Source organism: Entelurus aequoreus, linkage group LG03, assembly GCF_033978785.1.
Source record: "Entelurus aequoreus isolate RoL-2023_Sb linkage group LG03, RoL_Eaeq_v1.1, whole genome shotgun sequence".
NCBI classification, from domain to species: domain Eukaryota; kingdom Metazoa; phylum Chordata; class Actinopteri; order Syngnathiformes; family Syngnathidae; genus Entelurus; species Entelurus aequoreus.
Genome location: NC_084733.1, coordinates 93215622 through 93240846, shown reverse-complemented (window position 1 = coordinate 93240846; position 25225 = coordinate 93215622). Strand labels below are relative to the sequence as shown.

Genomic DNA, 25225 nt, shown 5'->3' with positions numbered 1-25225 from the left:
CCCTACTTTTAAGTGTTTCATTTTTTGGCGTTTGAACACAAATGAAAAAAATTTTGTTTAAAATGTTGTTTCCTTACTGTACCTAAATAGGATAAACTAAAGATAAAGATAAACTAAGACCTTCAAATTGAGATCCGTACTGATTTTGCTGTTCTGTTACACCCCTGATGATTATAGTTCTGCCCTCAAAAGCCCTTAGGTACATTTAAGTCAAAGTTGTTGTTGTAGGAGAGAGTTCACGGACGTCAACAAAGCAGCCCATCTCTTTGTGACTGGAAGGGCTTGAATAAACTCTCTAATGAGCTACGAATGGAATCAGTCTTTAGCACTCCTAAGCCTGAGCGCCGGCAAAGGAAGTAGTCTCTGTTGGCATGGAAGACGGATAATCCCATGAAGGAACACTTTACCTGGAATTAGCCAGTGAGAACATTTGTTCCCTTGAGACTGAATGAGCAGCTTGCTGGCGAGAGCTGACAACCAACAGCGACTGTCGTCCCTCTTGTCAACACTTCTGGACGGCGACTCTCGGTCGGCGGGACGGAAAGGGCAGGGTTGACCGGCAGGGCCCACACTCAACCCTGGTGGGTCGGGATATGGAGTCAAGGAGGAAAATGTTTCCCAACTTGATGAAGATCAGCGCATACGTGAAGGACTACTGCAAGAGGAACGGCCTGCTGACTCTTTCAGTGTTTGCGGTGGTAACAGGCTGTGTGCTCGGATTCTTCCTAAGGTCACTCAACCTGTCTACGCAGGTAAGGACGGACGAACAGACCATAGGACAGATGAATTAATAGTTGGGTGTATACAGTTGAATTGAAAAGAATTGGTAGGATTTATAGGAGCATAAGATAACTGAGGGATGGATCAATTGATGGATGGAATGGACAGATTGAGTTTAGGTTAAATGATGTATGTCGAGAGGTTAGACTGATGGATAGTGCATTGCTTAACCAAAGGACAGATGGATATGGAATGAAAGAACACAGACGGTTGGACAATTAAATTAGCACGAGGGTAGTATAGTTTGATAGACAGACACAATGGCAGACAGACAGATAGACAACAGATTAATTAATGGATGACCGGACAGATGAATGGTCAACTGGTCGATTGCAAGGACAGACGGATGAAAAGTTGCACGGATGGGAGGCGGTATAGTCGGATGGATCAATTGATAAGAGTTCAGGTCATTAAGTATCCTTGGACAGACAAACGGACGAATGGATGGACAGTCCAATGTCTGACTGGTCTGACCTAAGCACATACAAGTGAAAAGGTGGATGGATCTGAAGCAGTAGAGTCAGATGCATGGATGGATGGTTGTCTAGGTCAAGGATTCACTGATCGTTGAACGGTCGGTTTGATAGGTGGACAAAAGAACAAACGGTAGTAGTAGAGATGGATGGACAGAGACATAGATGAACAGCTTTGGAAAAACAATTGGCTGGACAACAAGTGAATGAACGACTGGAGGGACAGGTGGAGGGTCTGGCTGACAGACGGCCAATGGATGGATGGTTGTATAGGTCAAGGATTCACGGATAGTTGAACGGTCGGTTTGATAGGTGGACCAAAGAACAGACGATAGTAGTAGAAATGGATGGACAGGGAGTGATGGATCTCTGGAAAAACAATTGGCTGGACAACAACTGAATGAACGACTGGGAGGACAGGTGGATGGTTGGCTTGACAGATGGCCAATGGATGGAAGGAAGGATGGATGTAAAGTCCAATAGATAGCCAGCGGCATGGCTGTACAGAGGGACGGATGGATGACTGGACAGAGTAACAGTTGGGACTAATGGACAATGGATGGTCTAAACATTGAATAAACGGTGACATAAAGTATATGGATAAGGTTGGACAGACTGACAGATTAAATTATGACTCAAATAGCCGCTGAGACCATGGATCATGGATTGTGATAAAATGGCAACCAAGGTCATCAAAAAGGTTAACCAACGAACGAGATTTCTCTACAGAATTTCCTCTCTGGTCAACAAAAGCACCTTGAGGATTCTGGCGGGAACTCTCGTTCAACCCTTTTTCGATTACGCATGCACCTCCTGGTACCCTAGCACCTAAAAAACCCTCAAATCTAAACTCCAAACATCTCAGAACAAGCTAGTCAGGTTACTTCTAGACCTCCACCCCAGATCCCACCTCACTCCTACCCACTTCTCTAAAGTGGGCTGGCTCAAGGTGGAGGACAGAGTTAAACAACTTGCACTGAGCCTAGTCTATAAAATCCGCTACACCTCCCTGATACCGAAGTACATGTCAAACGACTTCCTTAACGTAAATGACCGCCATAACCACAACACCAGGGGGAGCTCCACCAACCACGTTAAACCCAGATTCCGAACTAACAAAGGTCTTAACTCATTCTCTTTCTATGCCACATCAATGTGGAATGCGCTCCCAACAGGTATAAAAGAAAGGGCATCTCTATCCTCCTTCAAAACCGCAATAAAAGTTCACCTCCAGGCAACTACAACCCTAAACTAACACCCTCCCCGGATTGCTAATAATCAAATGTAAACAATCAAATGCAGATACTTTTTCTTTTTCTTATGCCTTCTGATCTCTCTCTCTCTCTCTCTCTCTCTCTCTCTCTCTATGTCCACTACTTGATGTCCATATCCCCCCTCCCCAACCCCCCCCCCCCCCCCTCCCTTCACACCCCTGATTGTAAATAATGTAAAAAATATTGTATTGTGGGACAGATGGGAGTATAGGTTGATAAATGTTTGGAAACAAACAAATGGACATGCAGAGGTTAGATCCATGAATTAACTGACTGAAGTTGGACAAACGGGTGGATGGATCGTACAACAGTGGCTGGGAGGACGTTGGATGGATGGACTTTTTCTGCCTAATTGATGTCTCCAAAACCACGCGGCATCAAAAATCTGTTTCATTTTCTCACGGTTGTCTGTCACACAGGCCAAGATCTACTTTTCCTTCCCCGGGGAGTTGCTGATGAGGATGTTAAAGATGCTGATTCTGCCTCTCATCACATCCAGGTACAACACGCGCTTTCCTAAAAGCAGCCAACTTCCAAACCTCCTTCCTAAGTATCTCAGTTTATACTTCTTTCTGCTCCTTTTCATTCGTGATTTATTTTCATGTTGTATGGATTGTTTTCAGTTGACTTTGACTTCAAAGGGTGTTTGCAATAACAAAAAGTCTCCTTTCGACATCCTGCCGACCGTCTTTCATTACCGTTCAACTTTTATGTCATCCATCCATTTTCTACCGCTTGTCCCTTTCGGGGTACTTTTATATCATCTTACTTACTAAATCAGTCAGAGTAACAATCTAAATGTTATGTTATCACTGCACCTTAACCATAATCTGAACACATAAGTAAAGCACCACCCACCTCTTTCGAGGCGCACAGCAGGCGTTTGCTGCAGGGATGTCGCCTCTTCTCGCTGCGAAAAATACTCCTTTCTTGTCGGGAGAACAACTTGCCATGGCTTTGAACCTGATATTTCCAGAAAGTAGACTTTCCTTTGTCCATTTCTGCTCTCTTGTGGCTTATCAGTTGGATGTGAACTGCAGCCAAGTTCCCCCGCTATGGCATGGCCGGAGTGTCAAAAAGGAAGTGTTCGCGTTAATCCAGCCATCCATTTTCTACCGCTTGTGCCGTTCGGGATACTTTTAGGTCATCTTACTTACTAAATCAATCACAGTAACAATCTAAATGTTATGTTATCACCGCACCTTAACCGTAATCTGAACACGTAAGTGAAGCACCACCCACCTCTTTCGAGGCGCGCAGCAGGCGTTTGCTGCAGGGATGTCGCCTCTTCTCACGGCGAAAAATACTCCTTTCTTGTCGGGAGAACAACTTGCCATGGCTTTGAACCTGATATTTCCAGAAAGTAGACTTTCCTTTGTCCATTTCTGCTCTCTTGTGGCTTATCAGTCGGATGTGAACTGCAGCCAAGTTCCCCCGCTATAGCATGGCCGGAGAGTCAAAAAGGAAGTGTTTGCGTTAATCCAGCCATCCATTTTCTACCGCTTGTGCCGTTCGGGATACTTTTAAGTCATCTTACTTACTAAATCAATCACAGTAACAATCTAAATGTTATGTTATCACCGCACCTTAACCGTAATCTGAACATGGAAGTGAAGCACCACCCACCTCTTTCGAGGCGCGCAGCAGGCGTTTGCTTCTCATGAAGAAAAAGAGGTCTTTCTTGTCGGGAGAACAACTTGCCATGGCTTTGAAACTGATATTTCCAGAAGGTAGACTTTCCTTTGTCCATTTCTGCTCTCTTGAGCTCAACGTAAGAGGGCGTAAGTAAGGTAAGTTAGTAAGTAAGAGGGCGGGAGATATTGTTTAAAATACATTGGAAAGTTAGCAAACAGTCCATTTAATGAACAAATATTGATCTTTCCTGTAAGTTTTCTTAGAGCCTGTTGAAGATGAATTACGACAAATGTAATCTCTTCTAACCGTGCGCCTCTTTCATTTGTACTCTTGTAGTCTTATGTCCGGTTTGTCAGCCATGGACACAAAGGCCAGCGGTCGCCTGGGTGTCCTGACCGTCACCTACTACCTGTGGACCACCTTCATAGCGGTCATCGTCGGCATCGTGTTGGTCCTCATTATCCACCCGGGCTCGGGCGCCGACAAGGACGGCCACCACGCGCACTCTGGTCCGGTTATGACTTCGGCTGATGCTCTGTTGGACCTCATCAGGTAAACATCCTTGGTTGTCACGGGTAGAGCAACGTAGATCGTCTCCGGTCCTTAGCTTTCTGAAAAAGTGGTCTTTGGAAGAACTTAGTTGAAAAGCCCTTGTACAAACCCCGTTTCCATGTGAGTTGGGAAATGGTGTTAGATTTAAATATAAACGGAATACAATGATTTGCTAATCATTTTCAAGCCATATTCAGTTGAATATGCTACAAAGACAACATATTTCATGTTCAAACTCATAAACTTTATTTTTTTTTGTGCAAATAATCATTAACTTTAGAATTTGATGACAAGGAAGTTGGGAAAGGTGGCAATAAATACTGATAAAGTTGAGGAATGCTCATCAAAGACTTATTTGGAACATCCCACAGGTGAACGGGCAAATTGGGAACAGGTGGGTGCCATGATTGGGTATAAAAGTAGATTCCATGAAATGCTCAGTCATTCACAAACAAGGACGGGGCGAGGGTCACCACTTTGTCAACAAATGCCTGAGCAAATTGTTGAACAGTTTAAGAAAAACCTTTCTCAAGGAATTTAGGGATTTCACCATCTACGCTCCGTAATATCATCAAAGGGTTCGGAGAATGTGGAGAAATCACTGCACGTAAGCAGCTAAGCCCGTGACCTTCCATCCCTCAGGCTGTACTGCATCAACAAGCCACATCGGTGTGTAAAGGATATCACCACATGGGCTCAAGAACACTTCAGAAAAACCACTGTCAGTAACTACAGTTGGTCGCTGCATCTGTAAGTGCACGTTAAAACTCTCCTATGCAAGGCGAAAACCGTTTATTAACAACACTCAGAAACGCCGTCGGCTTCGCCGGGCCCGAGCTCATCTAAGATGGACTGATGCAAAGTGGAAAAGTGTTCCGTGGTCTGACGAGTCCACATTTCAAATTGTTTTTGGAAACCGTGGACGTGGTGTCCTCCAGACCAAAGAGGAAAAGAACCATCCGGAGTGTAAAAGGCAGCATGTGTGATGGTATGGGGGTGTATTAGTGGCCAAGACATGGGTAACTTACACATCTGTGAAGGCGCCATTAATGCTGAAAGGTACATACAGCTTTTGGAGCAACATATGTTGTTATCATGGACGCCCCTGCTTATTTCAGCAAGACGATGCCAAGCCACGTGTTACAACAGAGTGTGGGTACTAGACTGGCCTGCCTGTAGTCCAGACATTGAGGCTAAAATATGAGAAGGGAGACTGTTGAACAACTTAAGCTGTACATCAAGCAAGAATGGGAAAGAATTCCACTTCAAAAATGTGTCTCCTCACTTCCCAAACCTTTACTGAGTGTTGTTAAAAGGAAAGGCCATGTAACACACTGGTAAAAATGCATTTTTTGCAATGTGTTGCTGCCATTAAATCCTAACTTCATGATTATTTGCAAAAAAATAACAAAGTTTCTCAGTGTGAACATGAAATATCTTGTCTTTGCAGTCTATTTAACACAATAAAAGCACATCCGCTTGCACACCCTTCAAAACAACGGTCGTATATTACATAACAAAACAGAAATACATTCACTAAGCAGCATTTAACAGTTGTCCCTTTCAATACGTTTTTTTTAAATGAAGATCCTTAGGAAGAATATGATGAGTTTCATTCCACAAAACCCAAATGTCTTAAAAAGCAAAGACACAAAATGTCTGTTAGTTGTTTAAAAGTCCAACAGTTGCAGAGTCATGGCTGTCTAAGACCAGGAAGCCACTTAGTGGTCATCAGATAATCCTGCACTTTCCCTGCTGGCTGGCTGGCTTAGTGCAGCTGCATTCACGTAACACATCCACTAATAAACTCCTGCTCATCTCATTAGTCAAGAGGAGCAGCCAGAGGTCAGCTCAGGACCTCACAGTCCTGCTGGCATCAAGTCCTGCTGGCATCAAGTCCTGCTTTAAGTACGCTCTTTGGACCTGCTCTCAGTTCAAGCACACACAGTTGGAGTTCATCAAATGTTGAATATTCCCACGGGAGCTCATGGAAATTAATTTCTAGAACTTTACCGGCAATTTCTAATGAAATATACCATATTTTCCAGACTATAAGGCGCACCTAAAAAGCTATTTTATTTGGTACATGGTGTAATGATAAGTGTGACCAGTAGATGGCAGCCACACATAAGAGATACGTGTAGACTGCAATATAATGGCAGTCACACATAAGAGATACGTGTAGACTGCAATATGATGGCAGTCACACATAAGAGATACGTGTAGACTGCAATATGATGGCAGTCACACATAAGAGATACGTGTAGACTACAGTATGATGGCAGTCGCACATAAGAGATACGTGTAGACTGCAATATGATGGCAGTCACACATAAGAGATACGTGTAGACTGCAATATGATGGCAGTCACACATAAGAGATACGTGTAGACTGCAATATGATGGCAGTCACACATAAGAGATACGTGTGGACCGCAATATGATGGCAGTCACACATAAGAGATACGTGTAGACTGCAATATGATGGCAGTCACACATAAGAGATACGTGTAGACTGCAATGTGATGGCAGTCACACATAAGAGATACGTGTAGACTGCAATATGATGGCAGTCACACACAAGAGATACGTGTAGACTGCAATGTGATGGCAGTCACACATAAGAGATACGTGTAGACTGCAATATGATGGCAGTCACACACAAGAGATACGTGTAGACTGCAATATGATGGCAGTCACGCATAAGAGATACGTGTAGACTGCAGTATGATGGCAGTCGCACATAAGAGATACGTGTAGACTGCAATATGATGGCAGTCACACATAAGAGATACGTGTAGACTGCAATATGATGGCAGTCACACATAAGAGATACGTGTAGACTGCAATATGATGGCAGTCACACATAAGAGATACGTGTGGACCGCAATATGATGGCAGTCACACATAAGAGATACGTGTAGACTGCAATGTGATGGCAGTCACACATAAGAGATACGTGTAGACTGCAATATGATGGCAGTCACACACAAGAGATACGTGTAGACTGCAATATGATGGCAGTCACGCATAAGAGATACGTGTAGACTGCAGTATGATGGCAGTCGCACATAAGAGATACGTGTAGACTGCAATATGATGGCAGTCACACATAAGAGATACGTGTAGACTGCAATATGATGGCAGTCACACATAAGAGATACGTGTAGACTGCAATATGATGGCAGTCACACATAAGAGATACGTGTGGACCGCAATATGATGGCAGTCACACATAAGAGATACGTGTAGACTGCAATGTGATGGCAGTCACACATAAGAGATACATGTAGACTGCAATATGATGGCAGTCACACACAAGAGATACGTGTAGACTGCAATATGATGGCAGTCACGCATAAGAGATACGTGTAGACTGCAGTATGATGGCAGTCGCACATAAGAGATACGTGTAGACTGCAATATGATGGCAGTCACACATAAGAGATACGTGTAGACTGCAATATGATGGCAGTCACACATAAGAGATATGTGTAGACTGCAATATGATGGCAGTCACACATAAGAGATACGTGTGGACCGCAATATGATGGCAGTCACACATAAGAGATACGTGTAGACTGCAATATGATGGCAGTCACACATAAGAGATACGTGTAGACTGCAATGTGATGGCAGTCACACATAAGAGATACGTGTAGACTGCAATATGATGGCAGTCACACACAAGAGATACGTGTAGACTGCAATATGATGGCAGTCACACATAAGAGATACGTGTAGACTGCAGTATGATGGCAGTCGCACATAAGAGATACGTGTAGACTGCAATATGATGGCAGTCACACATAAGAGATACGTGTAGACTGCAGTATGATGGCAGTCGCACATAAGAGATACGTGTAGACTGCAATATGACTCAAGTAAACAACACCCAACATTTTATATGTTCCATTGAAGGAGCTAATTGTTTAGCGGCCCCGCCACACATTCTGGAAATACTATTGTAAAAATAAAAAAGAACATTAAAAAAAGTGGAATGAGGTGAAATCTAACGAGAAAAAGTTGCAATGTTGACACAAAAGCTGCCATGCAGGCTGTTCTTTGTTACTTTTGTCTTTCTTTATTTTTCTTTTTTTTTTTGCCATTGCTCAAAAAATAATAATAATGACAAAAAAATCCATGTTATAATGAATTATTTCCAGGGCTCCAATTACTTCAAATATTTCACTTTCAAATGTTTTATGTGGTAAATATTGCATACATTGTGTAGTAGCCATGTAAAAACATCAACGTTTTCTTTGACAAAAGCGCATGAAACAAACAAAATAATAGTTCCAGCATAAAATGGACAAGATATATCTGAAGTTGACCTTGTAACTTAAGTGTTGAAAGTCAAAGAAAAACCTACTCACTTTATGAGTGGGCCACCTTTTGGATCCCAAATATATTTAGTGATTTTTTTTTTATCTTTTCACTGTGATTACTCAAAAATATGAAATAATTAAAATCAATGGTGTCCTGCATTATTGATATTTTAGGGCTCTAATTACTAAATACTGCATATTTCAGTTTTACTATAAAAAAATGTGTTGTTTTTGACAGAAAAGCCATAAAACATTTTTTTAATTTGTATTATTTTATATCAACTTGAAGTTGATATAGAGATTTACTGTAAGCGTTAAATAATTAAAAAAATAATAATAATCTGACTTATTTTTAACATTTTAATGACTGAGACTAGGGATGTCCGATAATGGCTTTTTGCCGATATCCGATATTGTCCGACTCTTTAATTACCGATACCGATATCAACCGATACCGATATCAACCGATATATACAGTCGTGGAATTAACACATTATTATGCCTAATTTGGACAACCAGGTATGGTGAAGATAAGGTACTTTTAAAAATAAAAATAACAAAAAAATAAGATAAATAAATTAAAAACATTTTCTTGAATAAAAAAGAAAGTACAACAATATAAAAACAGTTACATAGAAACTAGTAATGAATGAAAATTAGTACAATGAAGTGTTAAAGGTTAGTACTATTAGTGGAGCAGCAGCACGCACAATCATGTGTGCTTACGGACTGTATCCCTTGCAGACTGTATTGATATATATTGATATATAATGTAGGAAGCAGAATATTAATAACAGAAAGAAACAACACTTTTGTGTGAATGAGGAGGGAGGTTTTTTGGGTTGGTGCACTAATTGTAAGTGTATCTTGTGTTTTTTATGTTGATTTAATTTTAAAAAAAAAAAACAAAAAAAAAAACGATACCGATAATAAAAAAACCGATACCGATAATTTCCGATATTACATTTTAACGCATTTATCGGCCGATAATATCGGCAGGCCGATTTTTCGGACATCCCTAACTGAGACCCTTTATGGTCCCCGGGACCCCTAAAGGTAAAATAAATAAAAAAATCCATATATTTTGTTATGGTTTGAAAATGAAAAATATCAAAATGGCCCCCCACATGCTTTAATTTTTCCGTGTGTGGCCCTCAGTGGAAAAAGTTTGGACACCCCTGCTCTACTCCCATCTGGTGTTGGATATATTTTTTTCATCATTCTAGCTATAGTGGAAAGGGGGGCCCTCACAACCTACTGACCAAACGTGGGTCCACACAAAGTAGGCAAGACGTGTGTGTGTGTGTGTGTGTGTGTGTGTGTGTGTGTGTGTGTGTGTGTGTGTGTGTGTGTGTGTGTGTGTGTGTGTGTGTGTGTGTGGTACACAGAACATCAATTTCCACACTTCTATTAGCCCAGGGTGCAGTGGACCCGGACATCTTATATGTAACAGAAAAGTGTATGGTGTGTGGTCATTAAATATGTATTCTGATATATGTTCTTCACAGAAAATGAGCCAAAGTCAGTGAGTCTCAGTTTGAAAAATTAATTGCATCATTTGTCTTTTTATAAAAACCGAAAACGGGTCTCACAGACCCGAACGCCACACAAGGGTTAACTCAAAGGCCTACTGAAATGATTTTTTTTTTTATATGTGTCATACTTGATCATTTCGTGATATTGCCATATTTTTGCTGAAAGGATTTAGTAGAGAACATCGACGATAAAGTTCGCAACTTTTGCTCGCTGATAAAAAAAAAAGCCTTGCCTGTAGCGGAAGTAGCGTGACGTCACAGGTTGAAAGGCTCCTCACATTTCACCGTTGTTTACACCGGCAGCGAGAGAGATTCGGACCCAGAAAGCGACGATTACCCCATTAATTTGAGCCAGGATGAAAGATTCGTGGATGAGGAACGTGAGAGTGAAGGACTAGAGTGCAGTGCAGGACGCATCTTTTTTCGCTCTGACCGTAATTTAGGTACAAGCTGGCTCATTGGATTCCACACTCTCTCCTTTTTCTATTGTGGATCACAGATTTGTATCTTAAACCACCTGGGATACTATATCCTCTTGAAAATGAGAGTCAAGAACGTGAAATGGACATTCACAGTGACTTTTATCTCCACGACAATACATCGGCGAAGCACTTTAGCTACGGAGCTAACGTGATAGCACATCGGGCTTAAATGCAGATAGAAACAAAATAAATAATGGAAGGATAGACAGAAGATCAACAATACTATTAAACCATGGACATGTAACTACACGGTTAATGCTTTCCAGGCTGGCGAAGCTTAACAATGCTGTTGCTAACGACGCCATTGAAGCTAACTTAGCAACGGGACCTCACAGAGCTATGCTAAAAACATTAGCTATCCACCTACGCCAGCCAGCCCTCATCTGCTCATCAACACCCGTGCTCACCTGCGTTCCAGCGATCGACGGTCATAGATGCGGAGACGGAGGAAGTCAAGGTGAGGTCGGCGGCTAGCGCGTCTGCTATCCATCTCAAAGTCCTCCTGGTTGTGTTGCTGCAGCCCGCCGCTAATACACCGATCCCACCTACAACTTTCTTCTTTGCCGTCTCCATTGTTCATTAAACAAATTGCAACAGATTCGCCAACACAGATGTCCAGAATACTGTGGAATTATGAGATGAAAACAGAGCTTTTTTGTATTGTATTCAATGGTGTACCAATACTTCCGTTTATCTAATGACGTCACGCGCATACGTCATCATACATAGACGTTTTCAAGCGGAAGTTTAGCGGGAAATTTAAAAGTGCACTTTATAAGTTAACCCGGCCATATTGGCATGTGTTGCAATGTTAATATATAAACTATCAGACTGCGTGGTCGCTAGTAGTGGCTTTCAGTAGGTCTTGAATTATCCTTTCCATCCTTACCCTTTTTTAAGTGAGCTACAGTGTGAATCAATAAAGTTTGTCTAAGTCCAAGTCCATCCCTAGTTAAAGTTTAAGGAAGTGCTAAATGGCCGTGGATCTTTGACTTGGTGTTTTGTCTCTCCCAGGAACATGATCCCGTCCAATCTCATCGAAGCTACCTTCCAGCAGGTAAGAGGATCAAGTCCGGGGCTCCTCCGCCGTCACACTCTCTTAACGCTCCCCTTGTCCGACAACAGTACCGAACGGACCTGATACCGATCGTGCAGAGCGCCAACACCAAAGAGTCGCAGGCCAACTACGTGTACGTCATGCCCGACTACCACAACCCTCGCCTGGGCCACCCCGTCTTCCTGGAGATCACCCCGGCGCCCGACGTCAAGTACAAGATGGTGCCCAGCACCAGCAAGGGCATGAACGTCCTGGGCATCGTCATCTTCTCCGCCACCATGGGTGAGCACCACCACCACCACCACGATGACGACTTGACAGTCGGGAAAGGGTGTGACCTTTGCATGTTCCTCAGGCCTGCTGCTGGGCAAGATGGGCGAGCGAGGAGCGCCGCTGGTCAACGTGTGTCAGTGCATCAACGAGTGCGTCATGAAGATCATCAACGCCGCTATGTGGTGAGCCTGCGCTGTCACGCCAGCGCGCACACACGCAGCGTTGGTAAATAAAGCCCTCAGATTAGGGCTAAAAATAAGACGTCACAACAGCTCAGCGGGAGGAAGGACAAAAAAGATGTCTTACCTTTGCAGCCGCCTCAGGACCCAACGTCCTCTGCAGTGGACATTTGGTTTTAGTCTCCTTCAAGGACTCCTGTTGCAAAACAACACCCAAAAGCAGTGAAGTTGTCACTAAATGGTAAATAAAAAGAGAATACAACAAATCCTTTTCAACTTATATTCAACTTAATAGACTGCAAAGACAAGATATTTCATGTTCACACAGAGAAACTTTCTTTTTTTTGCAAATAATCATGAATTTAGAATGTAATGGCAGCAACACGTTGCAAAAAAGGCATTTTTACCACTGTGTTACATGGCCTTTCCTTTTAACAACACCCAGTAAAGGTTTGGGAAGTGAGGAGACACATTTTTGAAGTGGAATTCTTTCCCATTCTTGCTTGATGTACAGCTTAAGTTGTTCAACAGTCTCCCTTGGCATCGTCTTGCTGAAATAAGCAGGGGCGTCCATGACGACAACATATGTTGCTCCAAAAGCTGTATGTACCTTTCAGCATTAATGGTGCCTTCACAGATGTGTAAGTTACCCATGTCTTGGCCACTAATACACCCCCATACCATCACACATGCTGCCTTTTACACTTTCACCCTAGAACAATCTGGATGATTATTTTCCTCTTTGGTCCACAGTTTCCAAAAACAATTAGAAATGTGGACTCGTCAGACCACTTTTCCACTTTGTATCAGTCCATCTTAGATGAGCTCGGGCCCAGCAAAGCCGGCGGCGTTTCTGGGTGTTGTTGATAAACGGCTTTGGCTTTGCATAGTAGAGTTTTAACTTGCACTTACAGATGTAGCGACCAACTGTAGTTACTGACGGTGGTTTTCTGAAGTGTCCCTGAGCCCATGTGGTGATATCCTTTACACACCGATGTGGCTTTTTGATGCAGTAGCGCCTGAGGGATCCAAGGAGTGTAATATCATGGCTTACGTGCAGTGATTTCTCCACATTCTCCGAACCTTTTGATGATATCACGGAGCGTAGATGGTGAAATCCCTCAATTCCTTGTTGAGAAATGTTGTCCTTCAACAATTTGCGCAGGCATTCGTTGACAAAGTGGTGACCCTCGCCCCCGTCCTTGTTTGTGAACAACTGAGCATTTCACGGAAGCTGCTTTTATACCCAATCATGGCACCCACCTGTTCCCAATTAGCCTGTTCACCTGTGTGTTGTTCCACATAAGTCTTTGACGAGCATTCCTCAATTTTCTCACTCTTTTTTGCCACTTGTGCCAGCTTTTTTGAAACATATTGCAGGCATCAAATTCCAAATGAGCTAATATTTGCAAAAATAACAAAGTTTACCAGTTCGAACGTTAAGTATCTTGTCTTTGCAGTCTATTCAATTGAATTTTTATTTACCATTTACACAACGTGACAACTTCACTGCTTTCGTATGTTAGAAAAAAACACCCCCTTTACCGTTTGTCACCTACTTTCAATGACTTCCTTATCCCCGCAGGTACTTCCCCTTTGGGATCGTGTTCCTGGTGGCAGGGAAGATTCTGGACATGCATGACCCCGCCCACTTGGGGGAAAAACTGGGCATGTACTTCATCACGGTTCTGTCCGGCCTCTTTGTGCACGGCCTCATCCTGCTGCCCCTCTTCTACTACTTCTTCACCCGCAAAAACCCCTTCACCTTCATCCGGGGCCTGCTGCAGGCTCTCGTCATCGCCTTGGCCACCTCGTCCAGGTAAGCGGTCCCGCCCGGGGGGGAGGGGGAGAACCCTCGCCCCGTTCTGACAATCCCTGCCGGTGGTCGCCCTTCAGCTCGGCCACCCTCCCCATCACCATGAAGTGTCTGTTGGAGAACTGCGGAGTGGACCGGCAGATCGCTCGCTTCGTGCTACCCGTGGGAGCAACCATCAACATGGACGGGACGGCCCTGTACGAGGCGGTGGCGGCCATCTTCATAGCTCAAGTCAACGAGTACGACTTGGACTTTGGCCAGCTGGTCACCATCAGGTACTTAAAGCTACATGTCAGGTTCAAACACTTATGACATTTATTAAACAAGACAAGAAGCAAAGAATCAAACAGAGACAGAATTTAATTTAGACTCAATTTTGAGGAGAGACGCGGCCACTGTACTCTCTGGACAGTCTTGCACCACGCTCTGCCAAAAGATTGCACTCCTCCTTCTTTATTTGACTTTCTCCCCCCACCTGACCACAGCTGCTTCCAGAGGGAAGTGGGTCGTAAACAGCGTTGCCTTTGGTTACCATCCATCCATCTTCTTACGCTTATCCGAGGTCGGGTCGCGGGGGCAGCAGCTTAAGCAGGGAAGCCCAGACTTCCCTCTCCCCAGCCACTTCGTCCAGCTCCCAAGGCGTTCCCAGGCCAGCCGGGAGACATAGTCTTCCCAACGTGTCCTGGGTCTTCCCCGTGGCCTCCTACCGGTCGGACGTGCCCTAAACACCTCCCTAGGGAGGCGTTCGGGTGGCATCCTGACCAGATGCCCGAACCACCTCATCTGGCTCCTCTCCATGTGGAGGAGCAGCGGCTTTACTTTGAGCTCCCCCCGGATGGCAGAGCTTCTCACCCTATCTCTAAGGGAGAGCCCCGCCACCCGGCGGAGGAAACTCATTTCAGCCGCTTGTACCCGTGATCTTGTCCTTTCGGTCATAACCCAAAGCTCATGACCATAGGTGAGGATGGGAACGTAGATCGACCGGTAAATTGAGAGCTTTGCCTTCCTTCTTCACCACAACGGATCGATACAGCGTCCGCATTACTGAAGACGCCGCACCGATTCGCCTGTCGATCTCACGATCCACTCTTCCCTCACTCGTGAACAAGACTCCGAGGTACTTGAACTCCTCCACTTGGGGCAGGGTCTCCTCCGCAACCCAGAGATGGCACTCCACCCTTTTCCGGGCGAGAACCATGGATTCGGACTTGGAGGTGCTGATTCTCATCCCAGTCGCTTCACACTCAGCTGCGAACCGATCCAGCGAGAGCTGAAGATCCTGGCCAGATGAAGCCATCAGGACCACATCATCTGCAAAAAGCAGAGACCTAATCCTGCAGCCACCAAACCGGATCCCCTCAACGCCTTGACTGCGCCTAGAAATTCTGTCCATAAAAGTTATGAACAGAATGGGTGACAAAGGGCAGCCTTGGCGGAGTCCAACCCTCACTGGAAACGTGTCCTTTGGTTACCGAACAGTTCAAAAGGAGAGGTGGTAGAATAGTTCAAAAAGAGTTCCATAAAATAGCTCAAAGAGAGTTCCATAAAATAGTTCAAAAAGAGTTCGTCTGGAAGTTGGGCAGATCCTGCCATCCGTCCGCTTTGAAGTCACAGTGGAGTTTTACGAGCCTTCCTCCTGGTAGGCCCCAAAGACAGCTCCCGTCCCCCGGCCAGGAAGTCAATGTAATACAAAGCTTTTGTGATCATTTAGAAACAATTATTCTAACACTGCACAGATCAATCCATAGTTGCTATTTCATCTCTCACATCTTTCTCCGTAGCATCACAGCCACAGCAGCGAGCATCGGGGCGGCGGGGATACCTCAAGCCGGTCTGGTAACCATGGTGATAGTCCTGACCTCTGTGGGGCTACCGCCTGCTGACATCTCCCTGATTGTGGCCATTGATTGGGTTCTGTGAGTCTGCACAGCACGGCGCACGTTGAAAAGCTCAGGCGTGTTAAAAGTCTTGTCTGGTTTCGGCAGCGATCGCTTCAGGACCATGATCAACGTCCTCGGCGACGCCTTAGCAGCAGGGATCATGGCGCATGTGTGCAAGAAAGACTTCGAGAGGGCGGCTGCTGCCGAAGCTGCGACCGTTGCTAACAACTCGTCCGTCAGTAAGGGAGGAGGACCCAAACGGGTAAGCTTGAGCTTTGAATCCTGAGTTAGTCTGCCTTTAAATCAAGGATTAGGTCAGGGTTGCCAGGCTGAGGCTGGAGTTCTGGTGGGAAACGCTTGGTTTCTGGCTTCGGAGTTAGATCAGGGTTTGGGATTCCAGATGGAAAGAAAGTTTGTAGTTCTGAGGTGAAGCCTGTGGTCTCAGTCTGGGGGAAAGTATGTCTGGGTTTGAGGAATCCTAGGTCCGCCACAGGCTAAATTGAGGCCATTAAAATAATTATTATAGGAACCCCCCCAGGGAAGGGAAGTTATATTCATATCCATGACGGAGCATTAAACGGCTAGAAATAGGTTTGCAATACAATTTCATATGAAGCTGCTCCTCCACATGGAGAGGAGCCAGATGAGGTGGTTCGGGTATCTGGTCAAGATGCCACCCGAGCGCCTCCCTAGGGAGGTGTTTAGAACACGTCCGACCAGTAGGGAGAAGACCCAGGACAAGTTAGGAAGACTATGTCTCCCGGCTGGCCTGGGAACGCCTCTGGGATCCCCCGGGAGGAGCTGGACGAAGGGGCTAGGGAGAGGGAAGTCTGGGCTTCCCTGCTTCGGCTGCTGCCCCTGTGACCAGACCTTGGATAAGCGGAAGAAGATGGATGGATGGATGAAGCACCATGTCATTTATTTACATTTTACATGCGCTTCGTCACACAAAACGGGGGAGACTCCAGCACGGCGTGTGTTCTACATTTATGATGAGGCTGCCTTGGTCCTGGGTTTGCAATCCAGGAGAATCTATAAGGGGAATGTAGTTCTGTGCTTGAATCACCATTAGGTAGAGGCGATTGTTTGGGTTGTAGTGCTGGAGGTCTCAGTCAGGGGAAGGTAGTCCCATGTTTGGGTCAAGGTTAAGGGTCTGCCTTCTCTGGAAAGGTTAGGGTACTGGGTCAGCATTTTAGGGTTTAGGTGCGGTTTTTGGTTTTGGAGTTTTAGAGGTGAAGTCAGGAGTCTCCATTTGGTAGAAGGTACTTACAGTATGTGCTTGGATTAAGGGTTTGAGAAATCAATCAATCAAAGTTTATATATAAAGCCCTTAATCACAAGTGTCTCAAAGGGCTGCACAAGCCACAACGACATCCTCGGCTCAGATCCCACATCAGGGCAAGAAAGAACTCAACCCAATGGGCACAATGAGAAACCTCGGAGGGGACCGCAGATGTGGGGCGACCGGTGCAATGGCTGTCGAGTGGATCTAGTTAATAATGTGAGAGTCCAGTCCATAGTGGGGCCAGCAGGGGATCATATTGAATGGAGAGGTGCAAGTCCTGGCTTGTGTTTTTTTTATTTTGTGGCTCAGGTGTTAGGCCATGTTTGGGTTTTTAGGTTGCGTTTGGACTGTGTTTCTGATATCTGATTCCCTCTTTCAAACCAGAGAGACACGGTGATCTCGGTGGGCAACCAGAGCGTGACACTGTCGGACGCGCCCCTGATGGCACACCGCTGCGATTTCGTGTTCGAGGTGGACGGAGACAACATCCTGGAGAAACCTGTGGCCTGCTACAACCTCTGCCAAGTCTAGAGACACTCACGTCAGCAGTGCTCCAACTCACAGGAGACCGCATTTTTGCCAGTGCCATGCCTAAAGAGAAACCTTCACTACTTGACGCATCTTTTCAATCGTCCGTCTGCAGCCAGTAGCGACTTCGGCTTTTAGAACCTCCACCATAGAGATTGTGCTAGCTAGACTCCAGTCATGTTGCCTTAAAAAGTGGTCTCACCCAAACTGGGACAGCAGTAGCTGACTGACAAGCAGGGACACTTTGCCCAAGCTGCGACCCTGGTATACAACGAAAACCGCAACATTTTCTTAGAAGTCACATTAGGATGGTTGTTTTTATACCGATGGTTGTTGTTTTTTTGTCTGCTTATGTTTTCCAAATAAAACTTGCCTCACTTAACGTATGCTGCCCTCTACTTGTACCTTGTCAAAGTTGCGTCTGAGTTTGGTTAGACCGAGGGTATCCAAAGTGCGGCCCTGGGGCCCATTCGCGGTCAGAATCAATCAAAGTTTACTTATACAGCCCTCAATCACAAATGTCTCAAAGGGCTGCACAAGTCACGACGACATCCTGGGCTCAGATCCCACATCAGGGCAGGAAAAAACTCAACCCAATGGGATGACAATGAGGAACCCTGGAGGGGACCGCAGTTTTATTGGCTTGCTACACATTCTGAAGACAAGATTAACACATCCCGGACTAGAACACTACACAAATTGCGTTTGGACGCTGAAATGCGCGAGTCGAAGATTGTATTCCTCCTTCTTTATTTGACTTTCTCCGACCACATGACCACAGCTGCTTCCAGAAGGAAGTGGGTCGTAAACAGCGTCGCCTTTGGTTACAGAACAGTTCAAAAGAAAAGGTCGTAAGCGAGTTCGAAAAGACGTTCGTAAAACAGTTGGAAAAAGGAGGTTCAAAAAGAGGTCGTCTGGAAATTGGGAAGATCCTGCCTTCTCTCCACTTTGAAGTCCTTGGGTTAGACCAATATCTTTTCTGTTGATTACCATACATGAAAGAAAACAGAACACCTTCATTTTGCTTGGAGTTTTACGAGCCTTACTCTTGGTAGGTTTCAAAGACAGCTTTTGCTTCTCACCGGACACTCAATGTAACATATTCTAACACAAAGTAAGCGTCAAGTACCATGTTATATGACTGAGGTGTTGTAGTATTGATATTTTTAATTGATTGAGGTGTTTTTAGGGTTGAAAATGATACATTTAGAAGAGAACTGCGTAGAATATGTTGTGTTATTGGTAACACAAAGCTAAGATGTGGATGTTGTGTTCAGAGAGTTTAGCATATATTGATAGTCCCACATTGTATTGGTTGTAGTATCTGTAATGTACAAAGTGTATTGAAGTGGCCTTCGATTTTTTTTGTACGGAGCCCCCGCTGGAAAAAGGTTTAACACCCCTGGGTTGGATGCCTGGAGGCAAGGCAGCACAGATAATTACATTCAGTCCAGATCCACTTCACCCTCTCTCTGCCTGAAGAGACGAAATAGATCTAATCTTCAGGGATCACAAGGATCCCAGGAGCTGACATAACAGACTTGTCAGCAAATCCTGTGTCACAAGTCACAGAGACTATAATCTCCTCTTGAAATCTTGCCGCATGCTTTGTATGGGCAAAAGTGGCATCCTCAAATATCAGCTTTTTAGCTCGAAAGTCAGAATTCTGAAGTGAGATCGTAACATGATTAATTCACTTATGGAGTCAGAATTCCGGTATGCTGGGTTTAAAGTGAGCTAAAAAGAAACAACTTTATTTCAACAGTTTTTAAAAAGGCAGAGCTCTCAAACTCCATTTACCTGGAGTTTACTGAGTTAGCATTTTAGGGTTTTTGGTTTGGAGTTTTAAAGGTGAGGTCTGGAGTCTCCATTAGGGAGAAGGTACTTACCGTATGTGCTTGGATTAAGAGTATGAGAAATAGGCGTAAATCCTGGATTGTGTTTTCCAAATAAATCTTTCCTCACTTAACTTGTCATAAAAGTTTAAATAGACAGTCTGGGCAAAATGTGTTCTATCACATGTCATCTACATTGATACAAAATGTCTTAAATAATCAATTAATAGAGTTAGTGCAGGGGTGTCAAACTGGTTTTTATTGAGGGCCACATGGCAGTTATGGCTGCCCTCAGAGAGACGCTTGTAACAGTGAATAATGTATGTATGAATATGAATGCATAGAAATTCTACCATTATATCCTACAATTGCCTATGCATTTGATTATGAAAAGATGTTAAAAAAAATAATGTTTAGATTTACATTAATAAAAAGACCTGGTAGCTTAGTCGCTTCAATTTTACAGTACAATGTATGGTGGTTTTACAGCATATTACTGTAAATGGAAAAAGTGTACTATAGTTTTTTTTAACGGTAAAATTCTGGCAACTGTTATTTTTACAGTGTAACATTTTATGGAAAAATTCATAAGCAATCATAAGCAGATATTTATCCTTATTTTTAACCAAAAAAGTTTGAAATGAATGTAGTATTGTATTTATTGCATTAATAGATTATAATAAAATATAAGATATACAAGTGTTTGCAATACGTGTATTTTTTTGTAATAGTATTGTATTTGTTGCATAAATAAATGTTAAAATATAAAATATATACAATTGCATGCAATACTTGTATTTTTTCTAATAGTATTGTATTTGTTGCATTAATAAATTATATTAAAATATAAAATATATCCATCCATTTTCTACCGCTTATTACCTTCGGGGTCGCGGGGGCGCCGGAGCCTATCTCAGCTACAATCGGGCGGAAGGCGGGGTACACCCTGGACAAGTCGCCACCTCATCGCAATACAATTGCATGCAATACGTGTACCGGTATTTCTTTTCTGATAGTATTGTATTTGTTGCATTAATAAATTATATTAAAATACATGCAATTGCATGCAATACGTGTAATTTTTTCTAATAGTATTTTATTTGTTGCATTAATAGATATTAAAATATCAAATATACACAATTGCATGCAATACGTGTATTTCTTTTCTGATAGTATTGCATTTGTTGCATTAATAAATTATATTAAAATATATGCAATTGCATGCAATACGTGTATTTTTTTCTAATAGTATTGTATTTGTTGCATTAATAGATATTAAAATATAAAATATATACAATTGCATGCAATACGTGTATTTCTTTTCTGATAGTATTGTATTTGTTGCATTAATAAATTATATTAAAATATATGCAATTGCATGCAATACGTGTATTTTTTTCTAATAGTATTGTATTTGTTGCATTAATAGATATTAAAATATAAAATATATACAATTGCATGCAATACGTGTATTTTTTTCTAATAGTATTATATTTGTTGCATTGATAGATATTAAAATATAAAATACACACAATTGCATGCAATACGTGTATTTCTTTTCTGATAGTATTGTATTTGTTGCATTAATAAATTATATTAAAATATATGCAATTGCATGCAATACGTGTATTTTTTTCTAATAGTATTGTATTTGTTGCATTAATAGATATTAAAATATAAAATATATACAATTGCATGCAATACGTGTATTTCTTTTCTGATAGTATTGCATTTGTTGCATTAATAAATTATATTAAAATATATGCAATTGCATGCAATACGTGTATTTTTTTCTAATAGTATTGTATTTGTTGCATTAATAGATATTAAAATATAAAATATATACAATTGCATGCAATACGTGTATTTCTTTTCTGATAGTATTGTATTGTTGCATTAATAAATTATATTAAAATATACAATCTATACAATTGCATGCAATACGTGTATTTCTTTTCTGATAGTATTGTATTTGTTGCATTAATAAATTATATTAAAATATAAAATCTATACAATTGCATGCAATACGTGTATTTCTTTTCTGATAGTATTGCATTTGTTGCATTAATAAAATAAATTAAAATATATGCAATACCTGTATTATTTTGTAATAGTATTGTATTTGTTGCATTAATAGATATTAAAATATAAAAGATATGCAATTGCATGCAATATGTGTAATTTTATCTAATAGTATTGTATTTGTTGCATTAATAGATATTAAAATATAAAATATACACAATTGCATGCAATACGTGTATTTCTTTTCTGATAGTTTTGTATTTGTTGCATTAATTATATTAAAATATATGCAATTGCATGCAATACGTGTATTTTTTTCTAATAGTATTGTATTTGTTGCATTAATAGATATTAAAATATAAAATATATACAATTGCATGCAATATGTGTATTTCTTTTCTGATGGTATTGTATTTGTTGCATTAATAGATTATATTAAAATATATGCAATTGCATGCAGTACGTGTATTTTTTTCTAATAGTATTGTATTTGTTGCATTAATAGATATTAAAATATAAAATATATACAATTGCATGCAATACGTGTATTTCTTTTCTGATAGTATTGTATTTGTTGCATTAATAAATTATATTAAAATACATGCAGTTGCATGAAATAAGTGTAATTTTTTCTAATAGTATTTTATTTGTTGCATTAATAGATATTAAAATATAAAATATATGCAATTGCATGCAATACATGTATTTCTTTTCTGATAGTATTGTATTTGTTGCATTAATAAATTATATTAAAATATATGCAATTGCATGCAATACGTGTATTTTTTTCTAATAGTATTGTATTTGTTGCATTAATAGATATTAAAATATAAAATATATACAATTGCATGCAATACGTGTATTTCTTTTCTGATAGTATTGTATTTGTTGCATTAATAAATTATATTAAAATATATGCAATTGCATGCAATACGTGTATTTTTTTCTAATAGTATTGTATTTGTTGCATTAATAGATATTAAAATATAAAATATATACAATTTCATGCAATACGTGTATTTCTTTTCTGATAGTATTGTATTTGTTGCATTAATAAATTATATGCAATTGCATGCAGTATGTGTATTTTTTTCTAATAGTATTTGTTGCATTAATAGATATTAAAATATAAAATATATACAATTGCATTCAATACGTGTATTTCTTTTCTGATAGTATTGTATTTGTTGCATTAATAAATTATATTAAAATACATGCAATTGCATGCAATACGTGTATTTGTTACTGATAGTATTGTATTTGTTGCATTAATAGATCACATTAAAATATAAAACATACGCGTTATTTTTTTTCCTATCAAAATAGAAATGCATTTTGTAAGAAAAGATACAGTACTTTATTGATGCATGTCATTTCATAGCTTTCACGGGCCACTTTAAATGTGGCAGGGCAGATTTGGCCTCCGAGCCTTGAGTTGGACAGCTGTGCCTTAGAACTTTCCTCGTCTTTCCCACATGATTTTGCAAATAAATGTTTGGAGTTATTTGTTTTGGCTGCAGAATTAGTACACAACTATTAAAAGTTTCCTTTTTGCAATCTGCATGTACATTTTTCAAAATGAGTCATTTTTGTTGTTAGAAACAATTCATTTGCGTCCCAAATCAGCAGGATGACTGTTTAAAGGAAAAACTCCACGAAAAAATATATTGGTTTGCTCAAAACATGAAAAACTAAGATATGTTTTTGAGCATGAACCTTCACCTTTTTTTTTTATCTGCACCTAGCCTGCCATCCCTGCACCATGCGGTCCCGACCAAAAACACCCAACTAGGGAGGATGTTTGATAAGAAATTATCGAGTTCGAGCCTATTATCGAATCCTCTTATCGAACCGATTCCTTATCGATTCTCTTATGGAGTCCAGATAGGTTGTTGTATATGGAAAAAAACACAATATTTGGTTTAACAAAAGCTCACTTTTATTATATAACAAAAAAATAAAATCTAATAAATAAATAAATATTGACTGTTACCCACCTAAAAAAATAAAATATAATAAATAAATATTGACTGTTGTTACCCAAAGTATATTAAGTGGGATTTTTCAGAGAAACAAATATATACAGTAACACAAAAACAAGCTGTCTCTGTGATCACTATAGGTGTATAAATAATAATATAGTGTTAAATAAAATCAGTCCCTTGGGCACAAAACTGAAAATAATACAGCTCTCCAAAAAGTGCACTTCTGCTGCTATTGGAACATAACTGTTTGTTATGATGCTTTGACATTTTTACACTTTATTTCTTTATTGAAAGAACATTCTATGAAGAGAAAAGTTGTTTGCAAATGTGGTTACAATGCTAAAAAATGAAAAGTTAAAGCTAAAAAAAGAAATACACTTTATTGAGTTAACATTATTTCTTTATGGGGGAAAAAATGTTATGAGCTAGAGAATATAACAACTACACTACCCAGCATGCAACGGGAGTTACGAGCATGCGCGGTAGCCCCGAAAAGTGTTGCATGTTGCCACGCTGTGAAAGTAAACGTCAAGAACTCAGCCAACACGCCTCGTCTGCATTATTTATAATTAGACAGACAACACATATACAGTGTGATTTTGTTTTGTTTACAAGGAAAGAAAAAGAAAAGTTAAAAAAGGGAGATATGTTGTATATATATATGTATGTGCTGCGGTTGTTTTAAGAACGTTGCGACAGCTGCCGTAAAGGAGGTGCGTTGCTAGCCTGGTTGCTATGTTTCCGGTTGGTGGTAAAAGTGTCCGTCATGTGTTTTACCCTGCTCAAATCTCTCAGTAAAGTTATTCGATGGATTATAGCTTTTGTTTTGAACTTTATTACACCTTGGAGCGCTTTTTCCCGTCCATTGTTTTCCTGCTTTCGCTATCTGCGCCTAATGACTGAGCTACGTGACGTCATTTCTTGTGATGTCCCACGGAGCATTTCTGGTCGGGACGGGATTCGAATAAAGAATCAACTCTTTTCCTTTACTATAGTGGTCTCGATAACGGGTACCGGTTCTCAAAAAGGGATTCGAGTCCGAGGACTCGGTTCTTTTCTTATCAAACAACCGGGAAAACCGGTTTCGAGTATCATCCCTACACCCAACACCGGAACGTAACAAAATCTTGAAAAAAAACAAAAATAAATTAACTTTTCTGTTAAAAGAGATATTAAAATATTAAATACTATTTGAGTCAAAACACAATGTTTGGCCGTGCGATAAACAAGACGGTGTACGGAAATTGGTGCAAACTATGGGTGAAAATCTTCGTCCAAAACAATATACTATGCTGACGAATCAAATA

General features: G+C 41.2%; 1 protein-coding gene across 1 annotated transcript; it reads left to right on the top strand.

Annotated features, from left to right (window-relative positions):
* Positions 1-448: 448 nt before the first annotated feature.
* Positions 449-18448, top strand: LOC133647135 (excitatory amino acid transporter 5-like). The gene is made up of 11 exons (XM_062043266.1): positions 449-752; positions 2947-3026; positions 4499-4714; positions 12073-12115; positions 12184-12397; positions 12471-12570; positions 14153-14386; positions 14464-14658; positions 16165-16299; positions 16369-16525; positions 17933-18448. The coding sequence occupies exons 1-11, from the start codon at positions 594-596 to the stop codon at positions 18077-18079; spliced, it is 1680 nt and encodes a 559-aa protein (XP_061899250.1). The 5' UTR covers positions 449-593; the 3' UTR covers positions 18080-18448.
* The last annotated feature ends 6777 nt before the right edge of the window (positions 18449-25225 follow it).

What these genes read in the sequence shown, in the direction of transcription:
- LOC133647135 (XM_062043266.1), top strand. Translation starts at nt 594, where the DNA reads ATGGAGTCAAGGAGGAAAATGTTTCCCAACTTGATGAAGATCAGCGCA. An exon ending in CTGCCTCTCATCACATCCAG is followed by an intron (nt 3,027 to 4,498) that starts GTACAACACGCG and finishes GTACTCTTGTAG; the next exon opens with TCTTATGTCCGGTTTGTCAG. An exon ending in CATCTTCTCCGCCACCATGG is followed by an intron (nt 12,398 to 12,470) that starts GTGAGCACCACC and finishes CATGTTCCTCAG; the next exon opens with GCCTGCTGCTGGGCAAGATG.